Genomic DNA, 19,312 nt, shown 5'->3' with positions numbered 1-19,312 from the left:
TTATTTAAAAATTCATGTACTTAATAAGTATTGTTTATATAAAACAAAGACATTTTAAAATATTTACAAAAACAATTGATTTAGAGCGGTCCTGGTTACAAGTTAATTTAGTGCTGAGCAGACCAGCCAAAAGTTAACTTGAGATCATGTCTGGTTTGATCTGAGTTCTCAAAATCAAAGTTAACTTATGGTTGGACTGGTTTCGAAGTTAACTTATAAAAGTAGCGGACCTGTATCCAAGTTAACTTTTTCGCCAGTCATAAAACCAGTCCTAGGACCAATAAAATTGAGAATGGAAATGAGGAATGTGTCAAAGAGACAACAACCCGACCATAGAGCAGACAACAGCCGAAGACCACCAATTGGTCTTCAATGCAGCGAGAAACTCCCGCACCCGGAAGCGTCCTTCAGCTGGCCCTTAAACAAATATGTATACTAGTTCAGTGATAATGGACGCCATACTTAACTTCAAATTATACACAAGCAACTAAAATTAAAAGTGATAAAAGACTAACAAAGACCAGAGGCTCCTGACTTGGGACAGGCGCAAAAATGCGGCGAGGTTAAACATGTTTTTTGAGATCTCAACCCTCCCCCTATACCTCTAGCCAATGTAGAAAAGACAAACGTACAACAGTACGCACAGTAAAACTCAGTTTAAGAGAAGTCCGAAACAAGTCTGCTTTTCAAGTTAACTTGATTGTGGTCCTAGGACTGGTCAGAGCAGTCCTAAATCCTGTCACAGGTTAACTTTGACCAGTCAATATTACTGGTTAGCAAGATAACTTGTTGTACGGGTTAGGATTGCTCCAATCTGGATATCGATGTTCCTCAATATACTTGTGTGTCGACAACTCTGAATATTCCATCATTAAATTTTTAAAGCAAACTTTCCTTGTGTTTACTAATGTTACATAAAATATAACGCATTATTTTAGTTTGCAAGCTTTAAAAATGCATCAATAATATCAGTTTAAAGACAAATATATTTTATCTATTGAATACACGGAGATCGAATATGGTAATCCTTGGTAAGTTCAGAATCGGTGTTTAAATGTCAATTGTTCTTACATAATCATGATAATTGATTTTCTTCTAGATATATAGAATTTAACATGTTAGTAAGTTTACCAGAAGGAATGTTTTCTAACAACAAAAAGCTTAAAACATTGTATGTAGGATTTATGCTCATCTCAGACCTTTTCTTACATATATCATTTAAATTGTATATTTAATCACGTACACCACATATCTGCTGTTCTTAAATATACTTGTGTGTTGAGAACATATAGTAGTGTTGTCATCAGTATATTTTAATTTTGTTAGATAATGCTGAATGTTAAAGCAATACAAATTTCACCACCAATATCAGGTTGATGACAATTTCATTTGATCCATTGAATAGCTGAAGTTCAACCATTGAAATGTTTGGTAATTTGAATGTAAGTAGGTTAAATAAATATGTTCATGATGATTGATTTTCTATTAGATATTTACTTCAGTACAAGTTGGAAAGTTTACCAGAAGGTCAGTTAACATTGAACGCAAATCGTCAATATTTGTAAGTGCAATTGATATTTATATCAGACTAATAACTTATTAAATGTTGTGTGGAATTGTCTGCTTTATTCATATATATCCAGTGTTTTTGATATTCATAATCAAGATGACTGATTTTAATCCAAAATTGTAGCCAACTGAGAAAGTTTACCAGATAGTCTGTTATCATCAAATACCAAGTTACAAGAATTATTATTGTGATTAATGCTGAACACAAACTTTATTTTATTAAAAATTGTTTTGTTTATATAATCACGTACATCTACCGATGTGTGCAGTCCTAACCAGTACAAACGTTAACTTGGAGCAGACTTTTTGACTGCTTTCCAAGTCAACTTGAGAAATGATATGTCAGACTTAAACTTATTAAACGATCATATTTGATTTTAAATCAGGTTAAAAGGTTATAGAAAGGTGTTTTAATATAAGTGTGTGACAATAGCTCAACAGGTTTATCGTCTAGTGTAATGTTATTGAATACAAGGAGATCACATTGGTAATATTTGGTAAGTTCAGTAGTCGTGTTTTAATGTAACATGTTCTAACGTAATCATGATAATTGATTTTTTTTCAGAGATTTAGAGAATAACACGTTAGTCAGTTTACCAAAAGGTCTGTTTACATTCAACACAAACCTTAAAGGAGTAGGGGCAATAAGGGCCAAAATCGGCCCCAATTTTCACAAAAATACGAAGTTCCTTCACAGTTACATATTACCAACTAAAATAATCATTGTAAAGTGTGTTTTCAGAAAACATGTTATTTTCGGCAAAAATCACGTTCCGTGACGTCACAATAGAACCTCGAAAACGCCATGATTTGTAATTATTGCTTAGAATACAAAGATTTTCAGTACATTTTACGAGAATTCGTACCCTCCGCAGGCATGTGCCAAAATTTCCTTTGAACGATAAAAGGAACTATAAACAAACAAAATAGTAGCAAAATATTTTTTTGGCACATGCCTGCGGAGGGTATGAATTTTTTTGTCAAAAGCGGAATCGTTTCTTCTCGGGAGGCATTGAACACCTGACGTTATACCCCTTTCAGATAACCAGTTTACTCGCAAATACAACTTATAACTTCCATGTGATGCAAATTAATATTATGCATCTCAAAGTGGATTGTTTTTAAACCTTTTTTTAGTCTTCTTAGTCTTTTCCATGGTTTATTAGTGATATGACTGTGGATCGAATAGAGACACAAACTTGGGGCCAGGGCATGTTGTCAAACAAATTCTGATAAAAAATAGAAAAAAAAACAGAAATAAATTTTTTTAAAAATCAGTATAGAACTTAATTTTACATTTAATTAATTGATTTGCGACATGTAAAATATTTAGTTTCTCTGATCACTTTATATATATAACATGAGCATAAAAAAGTAGTTTCGGAAATTTGAAAAAAACCGGTTCAGATTATTGAAGACATCTTTTAGGACAACCACAAAAGGGAAACGTCTATAGTTACCAGCAGTACTTTAGACCTGATCTACTTAGCTCAACTTTAGAGAATAGCTGTCAAAGGATTATTAATTTCGGTTGTAATTCAAAAGGGTATGTTGATTATTTTACTTATCAATTTATCTCAACAGAAATATGCGGGGTTCCGTACAGTTTATCATATTTAAAATATTAATCTTCTCACGGTAGTATTTACACGATCATTTCAACTTAAAAAGCTTACATCAATCCATTTGAAAACTAAGTTATACCAAAAATGAATTGGTATCTTTACCAGAAATGTCCTTATTTTACAGTTGAATATAAATATTGCCGGGCGATGACAAAAAAAAAGAAATTTACGGGGTATGAAAACTACTTGTATCGATACTAGGAAACTTTTGTGTGTTTCTTTTCTATAACGTTATATTATGAATATAAACATAAAAATAAACAGTGAAAAGATCACAATTTATCCTACAATTTGAAGTTTATGTTAAAACAGTATTAGTTTCTTAGGTGTCGTATGATGAAGAAACTTTTCTAACGTACTGTTGAATTCAAGTTCCTGTAAATTAACGAATGATAAACAGTTGACGGGATGGTCGTGAGGATAAGATAGTCATGCTGGCAGTACGGAGATGCCAGGTTCAAATCTCAACACTTTTTTTGTAATTTTTTTTTTTTGCATAAATGCATAAATACTTTTTTAATATTGTCATAACGTGTTAAAAAATGATTTTGAATGATGAAGTTTTTTTTATAGATATTTACTGAAGAGCAGTATACATGGTATTTTGAATAGAGACATTGTACTTCACCAGTATGTACTAGCAGTTGTCACTTACATACTTAATGGTCCCTTAATAAGGTATTCCTTATTTTAACTGATTCATGTCTTAAAGCATTTGTGCTCGAATAAACAGTTTAAACCTATGTTTGAATGATGATTAATTGATAACATTGTATTATCAGGCACAGAAACAAAAAGACTACTTTTTGACAGTTTATAGTGGGCGGCTATAGAAGTAATAATCTTTTATCTTTAAATTGAGAAATGGTTATTGATATTTTTATAGTAATTTTAATAAACTTTCTCAACATAAAATGTTTACGTAATACCCTGTCATATTTAGTTCAGTATAAGTATACATTATTTTGATAATCTTCATTTTTTTCAACAGATTTTCAGCTGGCTTAAACAATGCAAGTGTATGCTGGGTGAAAGGAATATGTCGGTTCCTGATAGGAACTCACGACCTTAAGGTGAGTCTAGGGTTAAGATAAATTGACTGCGTGTTTTAACTTCTAGTAATTATGATAAACGTATCTTGATGAGAGCATGCATTATCTACATTTCGAGAAGACTTAGAGGTTTACATATTGAGTATACATTATTTTGTTGAATATTATATGTTTCCCTCTGTTTGTCTTTTGTGTGTGTGTGTGTTGTTATAGGGGTGGTGGTTTCCTGTCCCATTAATGTTTATCCGTTACATCTTTGTATTCATGTTTTAGGTTGTAATTTTCTAATATATGAAGACTTTAAGATTTATTTATTATTATTAACTATCCGTAATTTTGATACTGACTTAAACACTTTTGTCCGTTTAAACGTTAAACGATAATTAAGTATATAAACAATCAGGGTTGAATATAGCATATTTCAAAACTGATATTTCGTGATGGAATTTGCATGTAAATTAACAAAAACGTAAACACACACACACACGTGCGCAGACAAATACACACAACTAAACTAAGAAACATACGCACCATGATATTCTCAGACTAAAACATTTTACGATATTGTATTTTATAATTTTAAATCACACTAAGGATATTCAGTATGTTATTCTGATTTACCTCATCCTATCTGTTTAAATATTTCTATTTCTAATTATCAGAGAATGTCAACGCCCAGAAACTATACTTGCATTTTGTGTTCAAAGAGACCAAAAACCAGAGACAGGCGGAAACTCATAGGACCCAACAATAAATCACTGCGTAAATGTTTACAACAGAAGTTTTTCATTGAACAGGACAAAATTAACCACACTAACAGTGTTATATGTAATAAATGCAGAATACGATGCTCTCGAGAAATTGACACAAATGTAAGATGCCCCATACAAACTACAATATCTGAATTAAATAATGATGACACGGAGTACGTCCCTCCAACAAAATATGCTAGATGTCATCCATGTAAATCTCCGCCAAGTATCGCACTGCCTATACCATCAGCTGGAGGTGGCCATTCGCAGTGTGTTGTGTGTAAACGCCGAGGCCCAAAGCTAGTAGTCGTCCCAACAAACGCTAGATTTAATTTATTTTTGGATAAACTCATTGTTCTCACAGTTGGTGCCAGATGTTGTCCAGGTCACTTGTGCAATGAAATATTTTTACCTGATGCACTTGACAGAATTTCACATTCGCAGTCTTCGTCCATTTTCAACCGTACTGACTTAATGGACCTTATTATGCAAATCCGAGATATGGCATTGAGAGGAAGCAAGCGGCAAATTGATTTTGATACAGAAAATGCACTTACAAGCTCAGACATTTTAAATCTGACAGGCCTTTCTAAGGAAAACTTTAATGACCTATGTTCAATTGTCCAAAAGGGTAACTTACGTGTTCGGACATGTATTGGAATATTTTTGACCAAACTGAAGTCTGGTTTATCCAATAAACTTTTATCAACACTTTTTAATTTTGGTAAAGATTCTGTTAGACGTGCTATTGCATCAGCTAGAAAATTCTTGTCTGACAATCTTGTTCCCTCTAATCTAGGATTTAATCATATAAGTAGGGAAGAGGTTATAACATCGCATACTCGACCTCTAGCGCAATCACTGTTTGGAAAAGGAATGTATCCAGCAATTATAGTCGCAGATGGCACTTATATTCATATCCAGAAAAGTTCACAATTCAAGTTCCAACGTAAATGCTATAGTATGCACAAACATCGACCATTGGTTAAACCAATGGTCTTTGTAACAACTTCTGGTTACATTATAAGTGTAATTGGACCGTACTTTAGCGACGGCAAAAACAACGATGCACAAATAATGAAGCACATCATTCAACATGACATTGAGGAATTTAAAGAATGGGTGACTGAGGATGACATTATGATTGTCGACCGGGGTTTCCGAGATGCACTTGATTTACTGCAAGAAATGGGTATCCAAACAAAAATGCCAGCTTTTAATAAAAAAGGGGAGTCTCAACTTCCAGTTGAAGACAGCAACGTAACAAGACTAGTTACAAAAATCCGTTGGGTGGTAGAGTCCGTGAATGGCCACATTAAGTCATGGAAATATCTAGATAGAGTTCTACCACATAGCCAGATTCCATTTGTATCTGATTATGTCAATATTGCCTGTGCAATTATGAATAAATATTGGCAAGAACTAAATACAGGGGACTCAGAACAAGATGAACAATTGGTGTCTAAAATGCTTTATCTTTCAAAGCAAAAGAACTTACTCCATGAGAAAATAATAGAGGAAGGCCTTGACAAACGTTCTTGTAAATGGCAAAAGATTGATGCTTCATCCGCCCCTACTTTTCCCCGTTTATCAGAAGAAGATATAAGAAATATTACTGTTGGAGTCTACCAACTAAAACTTGCTCCAAGTTATACAAGAGAACACCTAGATGACGATGGTTATTATGAAGTTTTTACATATGACCATGAAGAGAATCTTTTGTGTGCTAAAATTCAATCAAGGCATATATCATCAAAATGCTATCGTGTATGGGTTAAATATGATGACATTAGTGTCGTGGGTTGGTATTGCCAGTGCAAAGCCGGAAGTCGTGTTGTAGGAACTTGCTCTCATGTTACGGCCTTAATTTGGTATCTTGGTATTGGAAAGTACACGGATAGAATTTTTGAAAACTGTCGTGATTGGAGCAAATATCTTCTTGATGCTCGTAACCTGCCAGATCCAGTTACTGTTGACGAAAGTGACAACGACGAAGCAAATGATGAAGAGTGAATGACGTGAAAATTCATTATTTGTTTTTTAATTTGAAAGAAATGACAAAACGTTTAATTCCTTTTTGAACCATACATTTTACAGTGTATATCATTTAATATGTCTGGAAATGTTTTTACCAACTGCTTCCTCCGACATTGTACAGAATTGAAAGAATAGTTGTTAATTTGCTTGGTTCCTTTTTATCTTAAATCGTACTTCTACAAAATTGTGTCTGTCATCAGGAAATGTGTCTTATGTAAAAGTGTACTCTCCGGTTTTATGTATTAGTGTATATGAAAAAAAAACAATCCATGTTCTTTAAAACTTACAGAAAGATAGTTCAATGCACGGGTTAAAATAACTGAATCCATTTCTTTTATATTTCAAACCGTAGGAAATCATTAGATAGTCGCTGTACGTAGTAGCTCATTTTTTTTATATGGGTTATTAGATATGTGACCCAATGTGTATTTTATGTATAATACATCACATTTCTACTATTTTAATCACCTTATCCATTCGTATGACCGTGCGTTTGTCAAACAAATATTTTCCAAATATTTCTTTTCTCAAAACTAATATACATGTCAGAATGTCATCATATTTTGTCAGCGACCAACCCTATCAAGTTGTAGTTTGTGTGTTTTTTTTTCTCGAATCTCTCCGACAATAACTTCATGTTTTCTTGTATGTTGAGTTACTAGTTCAACATATTTCTTCATATACATGTTTTTCATATGACTACTTGCAAGTAATTGTACGATTTAACAAATAGGTACATAACTCATCAAAACATATGTTCATGATAAAGCATAATGACATTTTTTTTTTACTTTATAGCTTGTGACTTGAGTAATCAGAGTATATCCATTCCTTCAGGCTTGCTCACGGAATATTGCGGATTGCAGAAAATATAGAATAATTTGTCACATAATGCAGAATTAATAAATATTCTTTGATAAAAAATACTGTATGCATATGCCTATTGTTAATTCTTTTTTTTTTCCTAAATAAGGAAAAATGAGATTTCTCCTATTTAACCTTATGAAATAACTGGTGGTTTTGTTAATTTCAACGTTTTCGAAAAAAAAACAAGGTTATGACACCAAGGTTTACTTATGTTTATATTGAAAATCGAAAATTTATTGATCCATAGGTCTTTAAAGAAGTTTAAGAAAAATATATCGTTCAACATTTAAACACCGAAGCTATCTGGAAGCGCTTATCTATGATTTGATTATTTTTTATGTAGGTTTCTGTTGCCATAGCAACGGTAACTGTGTTATTATAAGTAAAATGAATTGTAAACAAATATTATGAAATAGCATTTGTACACTGTATGAGTTGAAAAATAACTGAATGTTAAAACAGTATGTGCTACATTGATATTTCAAAACAGGTACAAATAAAAATATTCCATGAAAAAAGAGGATTTTTTTATTTATCTGTCATTAGTTTTGAAAGTTTCTTACGCGAAAACGGCTTGAGATATGAACAAAATCTTTTATGTTCTATGAAGTGGATAGTTTCGGCATGATTTTCAGAAAAAATGAATTTGTTCTAAGATGGGGCCGATTTTGGCCCTTATTGCCCTTACTCCTTTGTGTAAGTGTAATTTATTTTGGTATCAGACTTGAACTTATTTAAGTGTTTTGAATGTTAAACCCTATGTTCTTTAATATTCTTCTGTGCCAATAGTGTAAGGTTGCCAGCTAGTCTGTGATCATCGAACACTATGTTACAAGAATTATCACCCTTCTATTACACTTCTTTCTTACATGGTTATTAAACTTTTAATGTTATTCAATATTAAAACAATAATCTTAGAATTCCTATTGGTAATTTGAGTATTATTGTCTTGATTAAATATGTTTTTACATATTCAAGATGATTGATTTTATTTCAAAGTTGTAGCCAATTACAACTAAGTAAGTTTACCAGATAGTCTCTTATAATCGACACTATGTTGCAAGAATATTGATTATGTATAACGCTTATCAAATACTTTATTTTATTGAAATATTGAAGATTTATTTGTTTATATGATCACGTACTTATATAACTGATGTTCCTCAATATGCTCGTGTATAAACATCTTACCATCATTTAAATTTGTTTGCAAACTTTCTTTTTGTATACCAATATTACTTTAAATGTCGTTCAATATTTATAAGTTGCAGTTGAAAGCTTAACGAAATGCATCAACAATGTCAGTTTGAAGAAATATATATGTTATCTATTGAATAAAAGGAGATCGAACTTGGTAATCTTTGGTAAGTTCAGTATCAATGTATCAATGTCACATGTTCTAATATGATCATGATAATTGATTTTCTTCCAGATATATAGAATCGAACAACTTAATAAGTTTACCAAAAGATCTATTTGTGTCGAACACGAATCTGTTATCATTGTAAGTATGAATTATGTTCGTCTCAGACTTTATTTAATTTTATTTTAGATTAGATTATATATTATATACTAGTATTTAATCATGTACAAACATATCTGATGTCCTTCAATATCCTTATGTGCCGAGTTTGAACTTTGAAGCAATTAATATTACATCCACAGTATTAGGTGGTTGACAAATACATTTGATCCATTAAATAACTGAAGATAGTCCTTTGCAATGTTTTGTAATTTAAATATCAGTAGGTTTATTAAGTTTGTTTCTGATCATAGATTTTCTAATATATATTTACTGAATAACAATTAAGAAAGATGACCAGAAGGTCTGTTAACTTTGAACGCAAATCTTCAATACTTCTAAGTGCAATTGATATTTATAACAGGCTTAAACTTATTTAATATTGTGTGGAATTGTTAACCTTGTGTACATGTACCCGGTATTTTTTATATACTTGTATAACAACAGCCCAGCAGGTTTATCACCATTCTATTGTGTATGAACACTTTCATCTCACAGGCTTAATTAACTTTGATGTTATTCAATATTTTAAATTAAATCTGTAGCCAATAACAACTAAGAAAGTTTACCAGATAGTCTGTTATCATCAAACACCAAGATACAAGAATTCCAATTGTGATTCATGCTTATCACAGACTCTAATCTATATTAACTTGTTTTGTTTATATAGTCACGTACATATATAATTGATGTTCTTCGATATACGTAAGTGCCGACAACTTAATAGTTTTGCAATAAAAAATACATCAACATCAACATTATTAAGTATGTTCATGATCATTGATTTTATATAAAATATTTACCAAATAACAAGTGAGAAATTTACCAGAAGGCCTGTTCATTTTGAACACGGTGCAAATCTTAATATATGTTTGTGTAATTGAAAATCATTTATATCAGACTTAGCCGTATTTAATATTATAAGGATGTTTGAACCTCTTTAATATGTACCCTTTGCTCTTTAATATACTTGTGTGCCAATAGTTTAGCAGGTGTATCACCATTATATTGTCTATGAACATTTCCGTCGTACATGTTTATTGAACTTTTAATGTTATTCAATATTTCAAAATTGATCCTAGAATTCCTGTTGGTTATTTGAATAGTATTGTCTTGATTTAACACGTTCTTATCCATTCGTGTGATGTGTTTGTACTTTTGATTTTGCAATTTGATTAGGGACATTCCGTTTCGGAGTTCAGTATTTTTGTGATTTTACTTTTTACATAGGAGCAAGTTTACCAGTTGGTATGTAATCATCGAACCCAAAGCTTTGACATTTGTAAGTGTGATTGATTCTTATTTTAGCCTTTATCCTATAATAGATTGCATCATATTCCTATAACGATCATATATAGTTGATGTTCTTCTATACATGTAAGGGACCTTGTTGGCCAGGTAGTTTATGTAGTTTATTTACTGTATCACAAGCCTGTCAACACTGAACTAGTGATTTCAAACCACGCATGTGACAGGTGCATTTGACTCGAATATTGATTAATCTATACATACTCATTTTACTCTTAATCTCATTCTATATTGAAAGGTTAGTCTTTGAAATCTTGCATAATTCAAGAACCATTGTCTTGATAGAATATAATCTTACAAAATCATGATAGTACTTGATTTTCTTCCAAGTCAGGAATATGGCAGTTGTTTTTCACTTGTTCCATTGATTGCTAGCGTTTGATTTTGTCTGTATTCATGAAATTCCCTTAATGGAGTTGCCTTGTAGTTTAGTATTTTTGTTATACTTTTTTTAAACCTTTGGTAATGTGTGTATCAGTGTCCTAAATTTATTTAAGACGTTAGCATGTTTATCTTATCATATGACAGGTCGTATTGGATATTTAATCATGCACATATGTAACTGATGTTCTTCAAAATATTCTTGTGTGCAAACACCTCAACAGGTTTACTATCATTTTATTGTTTACGTACTATTAATTTCTACTTCTTTATTTAAATTTTAATGTCGTTCAATAATTTAATATTACTGTTCAAAGCAATATCAGTTTGAAAAAAATATATTTATCTTTTTAATACACGGAGAACGACATTTGTAATTTATGGTAAATTAAGCATCATTGTCCTATTTCAGATTTGCATTTATAATAATGGATGTTCTTATAGCACTGTACAGGGTAACTGCTTAATAAGTTTACCAGAAGTTCTGTTCTTGAAAACATAAATATAATAATAAGTTGTGTTGCAAGTATTGTTTTGTAGGACAGTTGTTCCTCTTGCGTAATAAAATGCCTTGCTTAATGTTTAACTTAAAGCTCCATCTATGTTGATTTGATGATTTAAACCTCTTGTTGTAAATATCTATAGAAACAGCATGATACTTTGTCGTTGTTTCATATAATTCCATGCTGTTGCCGTATCTTGCATATGTTTTGCCCTCAGGAATTTAAATTGTTTTGCAGTAATATGAAAAACCAGACGTCACATGGTTAAGTACATGAGATAGGAATTAACCTTATATTGAATTTAATATTTAAGGAATATGTACACAAACCCATTCATATGCTGCCTCATAATTGATTTTAAAGAATGGGCATCAAACCAAACACTGTATTATGAAGGAACATGTACTGATTCAAAAACCACCATAGATATTCACAATTTTAACGAGACAACCTGCATAATTCCAGGTAAGCAGTTTAGAATATGTCTTAAAAATAATTGAGTTTACTGATGTTTTATCTAATTGCAATATATCTATTCCCAATTTGACCTATGTAGCAACTATCTGGAATAAAAATAAATATCTTAGAAATGCTTCTATTTCTTTTTTTTTTCTGATTTGTTGTGAAATTGCCTGAACATTTAACATTCGTGATACATACATCGTGTCCATTTTCTATTCCACACACACACATATATATATATATATATATATATATATATATACAAGTCTAAATTGAAAACAACGTTCATATATATATATATATATATATATAATGAATGACTGAATAATAGCCAACGATAAATCTTACGGGGCGATGGATCATATAAATATGATACAGTACACTACAAAATATAATATATAACCAGTCTAAAAGGGTACAACATCACCAAAAAATGACAATAAACGAACAAATGTAACTATAAATATTTCGGATAACAGATATCCTTCATCAATATGAGCATGATGTAAAATGAATCAGATAAATCTATTCTGATTATTAAACTATAGCAATCTTGAATTCTATACAATAAAAAAAGTGAAACAGTTTCACCCGAACATCATATGTAGAGACGCTAATAAATATTGCCAATCACCCAAAATTATCCAAGATCTTTCCCAATCCTCCTGTCTTAGCTTTTCGGAGACCAGCAAGTCTGAAAGACTTATTTGTGAGAGCTGACGTCTCCTCTAATAAAAGCTATTCAACTGCAGGATGGTGCAAGTCGTGTGGTAACAGACGATGTCTGACTTGCCAACAAATACTGAATACTCAAACATTTACTTGCCACTCCACTGGGTCTGTGTACACTATATTTTGTAATGTAACTTGCAAAACACAGAATGTTGTATACCTTCTTCAGTGTCGATGTGGCATGCAGTATATTGGCGAGACAGAACAGACTTTCAACAAACGCATGAATGGTCATCGAAGTGACTACACCTGCAAGCCCGACCTCCCCGTAAGTCGTCATTTGAGATCACCTGGGCACGCCCAAGCTGATCTCAAAAACCTCACAATCACAATCATAGACCACAACGAGGGTTGGTCAAGGGCTGAAAGACTTGCTCGGGAAAGGTTTTGGATAAGAAAGCTAAGGACAGTTTCCCCAGAGTGCATAAATGAAAAAACATAGAATGAGTCACTCATTTTTCCTACCATCACTCATTTTCCTGACATCATTTGTTTCCAGTTACTCCGGCTTCCTTACTTGACTCTTACAGTTTTAAGGATTCTTTTGGAATTTTTGGAATTTTACTAGTTTAAATACAAGGGTTCTTTTCATTTGGTAGGGATATACAAGTACGCATCCACGTCCAACTTTTAACCTTAGCCCAAATTTACTATTATTTTTTCTTTTCATTATAAAACTGCTATTTATTTGGAATGATAAGTACGCAGCCTCTGTTTGTCATATTTTACCAGCTTATATCGATCAGTGCTGTTCTTTTGGGAATGTATTTACACGCAGTTGTTGTAACATCTTAACTGACGTCATTTTGGAATTTTAAAGTTGTGCCAGTTCATATCTATAATTACTATTTTCATTTTAGGCATGTCTTTGAGTCGTTTTTTGGAAATTTTAAAAATTTATTAGCGTCTCTACAGATGATGTTCGGGTGAAACTGTTTTTTGGTGATGTTGTACCCTTTTAGACTGGTTTTATATATATATATAAAGGACCAACCAGCAAATTTACTATGTACCGGATCGTCTAGAATAGACGATACTGTGCAGATAAGGAAAAAAAATTATATAAGTCTGGAGATTTGCACAACGATACTAATATAAGATGGTATTATACGAAGATGTTGTTAATAAATCGTGTTGACAAATATTTCGGCTTAACAAATAGCCTTCTTCGGTGTCAAGTATTTTAACAATACTGATAATATGTATAAAAATAGCTCAATAATACAGGTAAGTTTTGGTCTATTGATTTAATCCAAAATCCTGAACATCATAATATAAAACAAAACTCAATACTCAAATATACGTGACTGTGTATATTTACAACCCAAAATGAGTGAAAAATAAAACTTAGTATTTTTTATTGATGCCGTTTAGATGATGTACATTTAGTTCCTTTATCCAAAAGCTTTCCCGAACCTGTCGCTGGGCATCACTCCAGTGAATGTTCTGTTCAATCACTAGGATCTTCATGCGGTTAAAGTCATCAAGTGTGTGACCAGACTGTCTGAAATGCTGAGAAACTGGGAGAAGTGGTTTCTTAGAGATATCACTCCTATGGCCATTGAGGCGTTTGTGGAAAGGCTGCTTTGACTCACCAACATATTGGAGGCCACAAACCGAACATTCTAGAATGTAAATAACATTCATACTTTTGCAGTTAACATTGCAAAATATCTTATAGTTATTTTCTGTTGCCTTACTGTGAAAAGTTGATGAGTGATGCATCTGTAGGCAGCATTTGCAGCGTTTTTCATCACACGAACGACATTCTCCAGAAGTACTTCTATTATCAGACACTTCAGCCCGCACCAGCAGGTTACGCAGACTATTGGGTTGCCTAAAAGCTATCATGGGAGGCTCGGGAAAAATCTTGGATAGTTTGGACTTCTTTTCAACTGTTTTCCAATGCTCACGAATGACACCGAAGCTGTTTTTGAGAGATGGGTGGTAAGTAGGAACACATGGAGTCCTTTTATTTTTCTTTTTTTTTATATTTGTATTCTAACAGTTTACTCCTTGGAATAGTTTCCGCTTTCTGAAAGCCTTTTTGGATAGTTTTGTGTTTGTAGCCCCTTCTCTTCAAGCGGGTTTCGAGTTGACGTAGTTGTTTTTTAGTTGTTTCTGAGTTGGAACATATTCGCTTGACTCTGGGTGCCTGACTGTACGTGATGCTCTTAGTACAATGAGCAGGATGGCAACTTTTAGGGGATAGATATTGGTGAGTGTCAGTAGGCTTAGAATATAGATCAGTGGATATGATGCCATCTGTGAGCAAGCTGGAGGTATCGAGGAAGGTGATTTTGGATTTAGATTTCTCATGAGTAAATTTGATACTTGGATGTATGTTGTTGGCATGAGTGATGAATGTATCTAAATCCTCGTCACTTTTATTCCATTTCATATCCACATCATCTATAAATCTAAACCAGGAAAGCGGTTTTTCGATGGAAGATTCAAGGAGATGTTTTTCTAATTTGTCCATAAATATGTTGGCATATGATGGGGCCATTTTGGTGCCCATAGCAGTTCCATTAACTTGCAGATAATGGTCTCCATTAAAAGTGAAGTTGTTGTTTTTGAGTACCAGCGTGAGCATTTTGACCAAGCATTCAGTGGGTGGATATTTCACTGGTCGGGAATTCCAAACTTCTTTACACGCATCAATGCCATCTGCATGTGGAATATTCGTGTAGAGGGAGGTGACGTCCATAGAGACAAGTGTCGTGTCGGAGGGGAGTGGATTTAAGGCCTGCAATTTTCTAAGATAATCGGTAGTATCTTTGATGTGAGATGGTAAGTCCTCAACATGTTGACGAAGATGGAAGTCAACGAATTCCTATATTTTTCCGTCGGATGACCGTTCGCTGAAACTATAGGTCTTCCTGGGTTATTGGCCTTATGAATTTTAGGTAAAAGATAAAATCTGCCCGGTTTTGGATTTTCTGGTTTCAAATATTCTAGAGTCTTTTCATCGATGAAACCATCGTTGTGCATTTCTACCAAACTATCAGTTATTTTTCTGCTAAAAGATGTTGTAGGATCAGTCTAGTTTTTGGTAGAACCTTGCATCGCCAAGTTGTCGTTCAGCCTCTTGAATATAGGCAGATTTATCCATGACAACCACTGCACTGCCTTTGTCTGCAGGTTTAATGACGATACTGTCGTTAGATCGTAAGTTTTTCAGTGCAGTTCGTTCTTCGTTGGTAAGATTGTCAAAAGGTTTATTGTTATTTCTAGTAATTCTAATAATGTCCGACTTAAAATTGTCAATAAATGATTCCAAGGTGGCATTTGTGCTCGGTTTAGGGATCCAAGTACTCTTTTTTATAAATTTGTAGTTGTTTTCGTCTTCTGAAATTTCTGAGTCGCTATTCGAGCATCTTTTGTTGTTCTCCTTCGACGCGAAATATTCTTTAATGCGTAGACTTCTGGCAAAATTGTCAAGGTCTTCCGACAATTTAGTTTCATTGACAGGGGCAGGTAAAGGACAGAAATTTAAGCCTCTCGAGAGAAGAGATGTTTCAGCTTCCGTGTACTGGTGTTTGGAAAGATTGACCACAATGTTGGAGGGCGAATCAGTCTCTAGTGACCTACGTTTAAAGCGCCTTACTCGTTTTCTCTTTTTTTTTCAGATGGTAAAGAAGGATTGATATGTTCGATGCCATCCCTACGGAATTTTCTTTTTTGCCTTTCACTCAAATTTTGAGATTGTATGGTTGTTAAGACTTTGAGGCGAGCACTGATAGCATCACAATTGTCAGATGTGAGATCTTTTTTGCAGCTATTTGAAAGGGTGTTAAATTCGCCAGTAAGAGTTTTCAGACATTCTTCGCAGTGTTGTTTGAGGAGGACCATTAACCGCTTGGAACAATGGTAGAGGGTTTGATCCCATTTGCGAAGTGATGTGTTGGATAAATTGTCAGGTGTTTGTGGCATGAGCTTGATTTGTAGTCCGTTAGGAATACTTTTATTATACACATAATGGGTCAAATTAGATAAGTGGTGTTCAGTTCTAATTTGTTTTTGTTTAATAGCTCTAAGTTGTTTAAAGTAAGTGTTCTTACTTACCACCCATCTCTCAAAAACAGCTTCGGTGTCATTCGTGAGCATTGGAAAACAGTTGAAAAGAATTCCAAACTATCCAAGTTTTTTCCCGAGCCTCCCATGATAGCTTGTAGGCAACCCAATAGTCTGCGTAACCAGCTGGTGCGGGCTGAAGTGTCTGATAATAGAAGTACTTCTGGAGAATGTCGTTCGTGTGATGAAAAACGCTGCAAATGCTGCCTACAGATGCATTACTCATCAACTTTTCACAGTAAGGCAACCGAAAATAACTATAAGATATTTTGCAATGTTAACTGCAAAAGTATGAATGTTATTTACATTCTAGAATGTTCGGTTTGTGGCCTCCAATATGTTGGTGAGTCAAAGCAGCCTTTCCACAAACGCCTCAATGGCCATATGAGTGATATCTCTAAGAAGCCACTTCTTCCCGTTTCTCAGCATTTCAGACAGTCTGGTCACACACTTGATGACTTTAACCGCATGAAGATCCTAGTGATTTAACAGAACATTCACTAGAGTGATGCCCAGCGACAGGTTCGGGAAAGCTTTTGGATAAAGGAACTGAATGTACATCATCCAAACGGCATCAATAAAAAATACTAAGTTTTATTTTCCACTCATTTGGGTTTTAAATATACACAGTCACGTATATTTGAGTATTGAGTTTTGTTATATATTATGATGTTCAGGATTTTGGAATAAATCAATAGACCAAAACTTACCTGTATTATTGAGCTATTTTTATACATATTATCAGTATTGTTAAAATAATTGACACCGAAGAAGGCTATTTGTTAAGCCGAAATATTTGTCAACACGATTTATTAACAACATCTTCGTATAATACCATCTTATATTAGTATCGTTGTGCAAATCTCCAGACTTATATATTGTTTTCTGTTTAGTATTCAATTTATATTTAAGATCCATTTATTACATCGGTGATCCGTTTATTTGGCAATCGCCAATGGCAGTCAGCAGGGTTTAAGAACATTTGTTGTTCGACCTGTTAGTCAAATGCGTTTTGTTAAAATATACTTTTTCACTTTTTTGGTCTTTTAGAAAATGTTGTTTGTGCTGTATTTAGACCCCTCTAACAAGAATTTTTTTTGCATGCACACGTATAAAAATTGCGGTTTTTATCCAACGCAATCATAAGTTTGAACGTTGTTTTCAATTTACACTTGTTTATATTTTTTCGTTTGGGCTTGTATTATATTTGCCTTCGGGTTTATATGATCCGTTCATCCTATTTTGACTCCTCAAAATTCAGGAGTCTATCCTAAATTGAGGTAAATTGTATGGCTTTCCAAATACCGTTTCGATTCCTAACATCACTGAAGAGACATTAATTGTCGAAATCCGGATATGGTGTACAAAAAACCTTTGCACCTTTTGTTTGCGGTATAACATCTTTTCCGCAAGTTTATTGTTTTCTGTTTAGTGTTAAATTTATATCTAAGATCCATTCATTACATCGGTGATCCGTTTATTTGGTAATCGCCAATGGCAGTCAGCAGGGTTTAAGAACATTTGTTGTTCGACCTGTTAGTCAAATGCGTTTTGTTAAAATATACTTTTTCACTTTTTTGGTCTTTTGGAAAATGTTGTTTGTGCTGTATTTAGACCCCTCTAACAAGAAATTTGTTTTGCATGCACACGTATAAAAATTGCGGTTTTTATCCAACGCAATCATAGGTTTGAACGTTGTTTTCAATGTAGACTTGTTTATATTTTTTCGTTTGGGCTTGTATTATATTTGCCTTCGGGTTTAAATGATCCGTTCATCCTATTTTGACTCCTCAAAATTCAGGAGTCTATCCTTAATTGAGGTAAATTGTATGGCTTTCCAAATACCGTTTCGATTCCTAACATCACTGAAGAGACATTAATTGTCGAAATCCGGATATGGTGTACAAAAATCTTTGCATCTTTTGTTTGCGGTATAACATCTTTTCCGCAAGTTTATTGTTTTCTGTCTAGTTTTAAATTTATATCTAAGATCCAATTATTACATCGGTTATCCGTTTATTTGTCAATCGCCAATGGCAGTCAGCAGGGTTTAAGAACATTTGTTGTTCGACCTGTTAGTAAAATGCGTTTTGTTAAATTATACTTTTTCACTTTTTGGGGTCTTTTGGAAAATGTTGTTTGTGCTGTATTTAGACCCCTCTAACAATAAATTTGTTTTGCATGCACATGTATAAAAATTGCGGTTTTTATCCAACGCAATCATAGGTTTGAACGTTGTTTTCAATTTACACTTGTTTATATTTTTTCGTTTGGGCTTGTATTATATTTGCCTTCGGGTTTATATGATCCGTTCATCCTATTTTGACTCCTCAAATTCAGGAGTCTATCCTAAATTGAGGTAAATTGTATGGCTTTCCAAATACCGTTTCGATTCCTAACATCACTGAAGAGACATTAATTGTCG

At 33.2% G+C, this 19,312-nt stretch overlaps 1 protein-coding gene across 1 annotated transcript in view; it reads left to right on the top strand.

The window, feature by feature from the left end:
• Positions 1 to 9,370: 9,370 nt before the first annotated feature.
• LOC127726038 (semaphorin-5A-like) overlaps positions 9,371 to 19,312 on the top strand; it is a 48,420-nt gene continuing 38,478 nt past the window's right edge. Inside the window, exons 1-2 of the mRNA XM_052233368.1 lie at positions 9,371 to 9,406; positions 11,930 to 12,081. Coding sequence (XP_052089328.1) covers positions 11,934 to 12,081 — 148 coding nt within the window. The 5' untranslated portion in view covers positions 9,371 to 9,406; positions 11,930 to 11,933. The remainder of the gene's footprint in view (positions 9,407 to 11,929; positions 12,082 to 19,312) is intronic.

Source organism: Mytilus californianus, unplaced genomic scaffold, assembly GCF_021869535.1.
Source record: "Mytilus californianus isolate M0D057914Y unplaced genomic scaffold, xbMytCali1.0.p SCAF_16, whole genome shotgun sequence".
NCBI lineage: Eukaryota > Metazoa > Mollusca > Bivalvia > Mytilida > Mytilidae > Mytilus > Mytilus californianus.
This window is presented reverse-complemented; position numbering and strand designations above follow the sequence as displayed.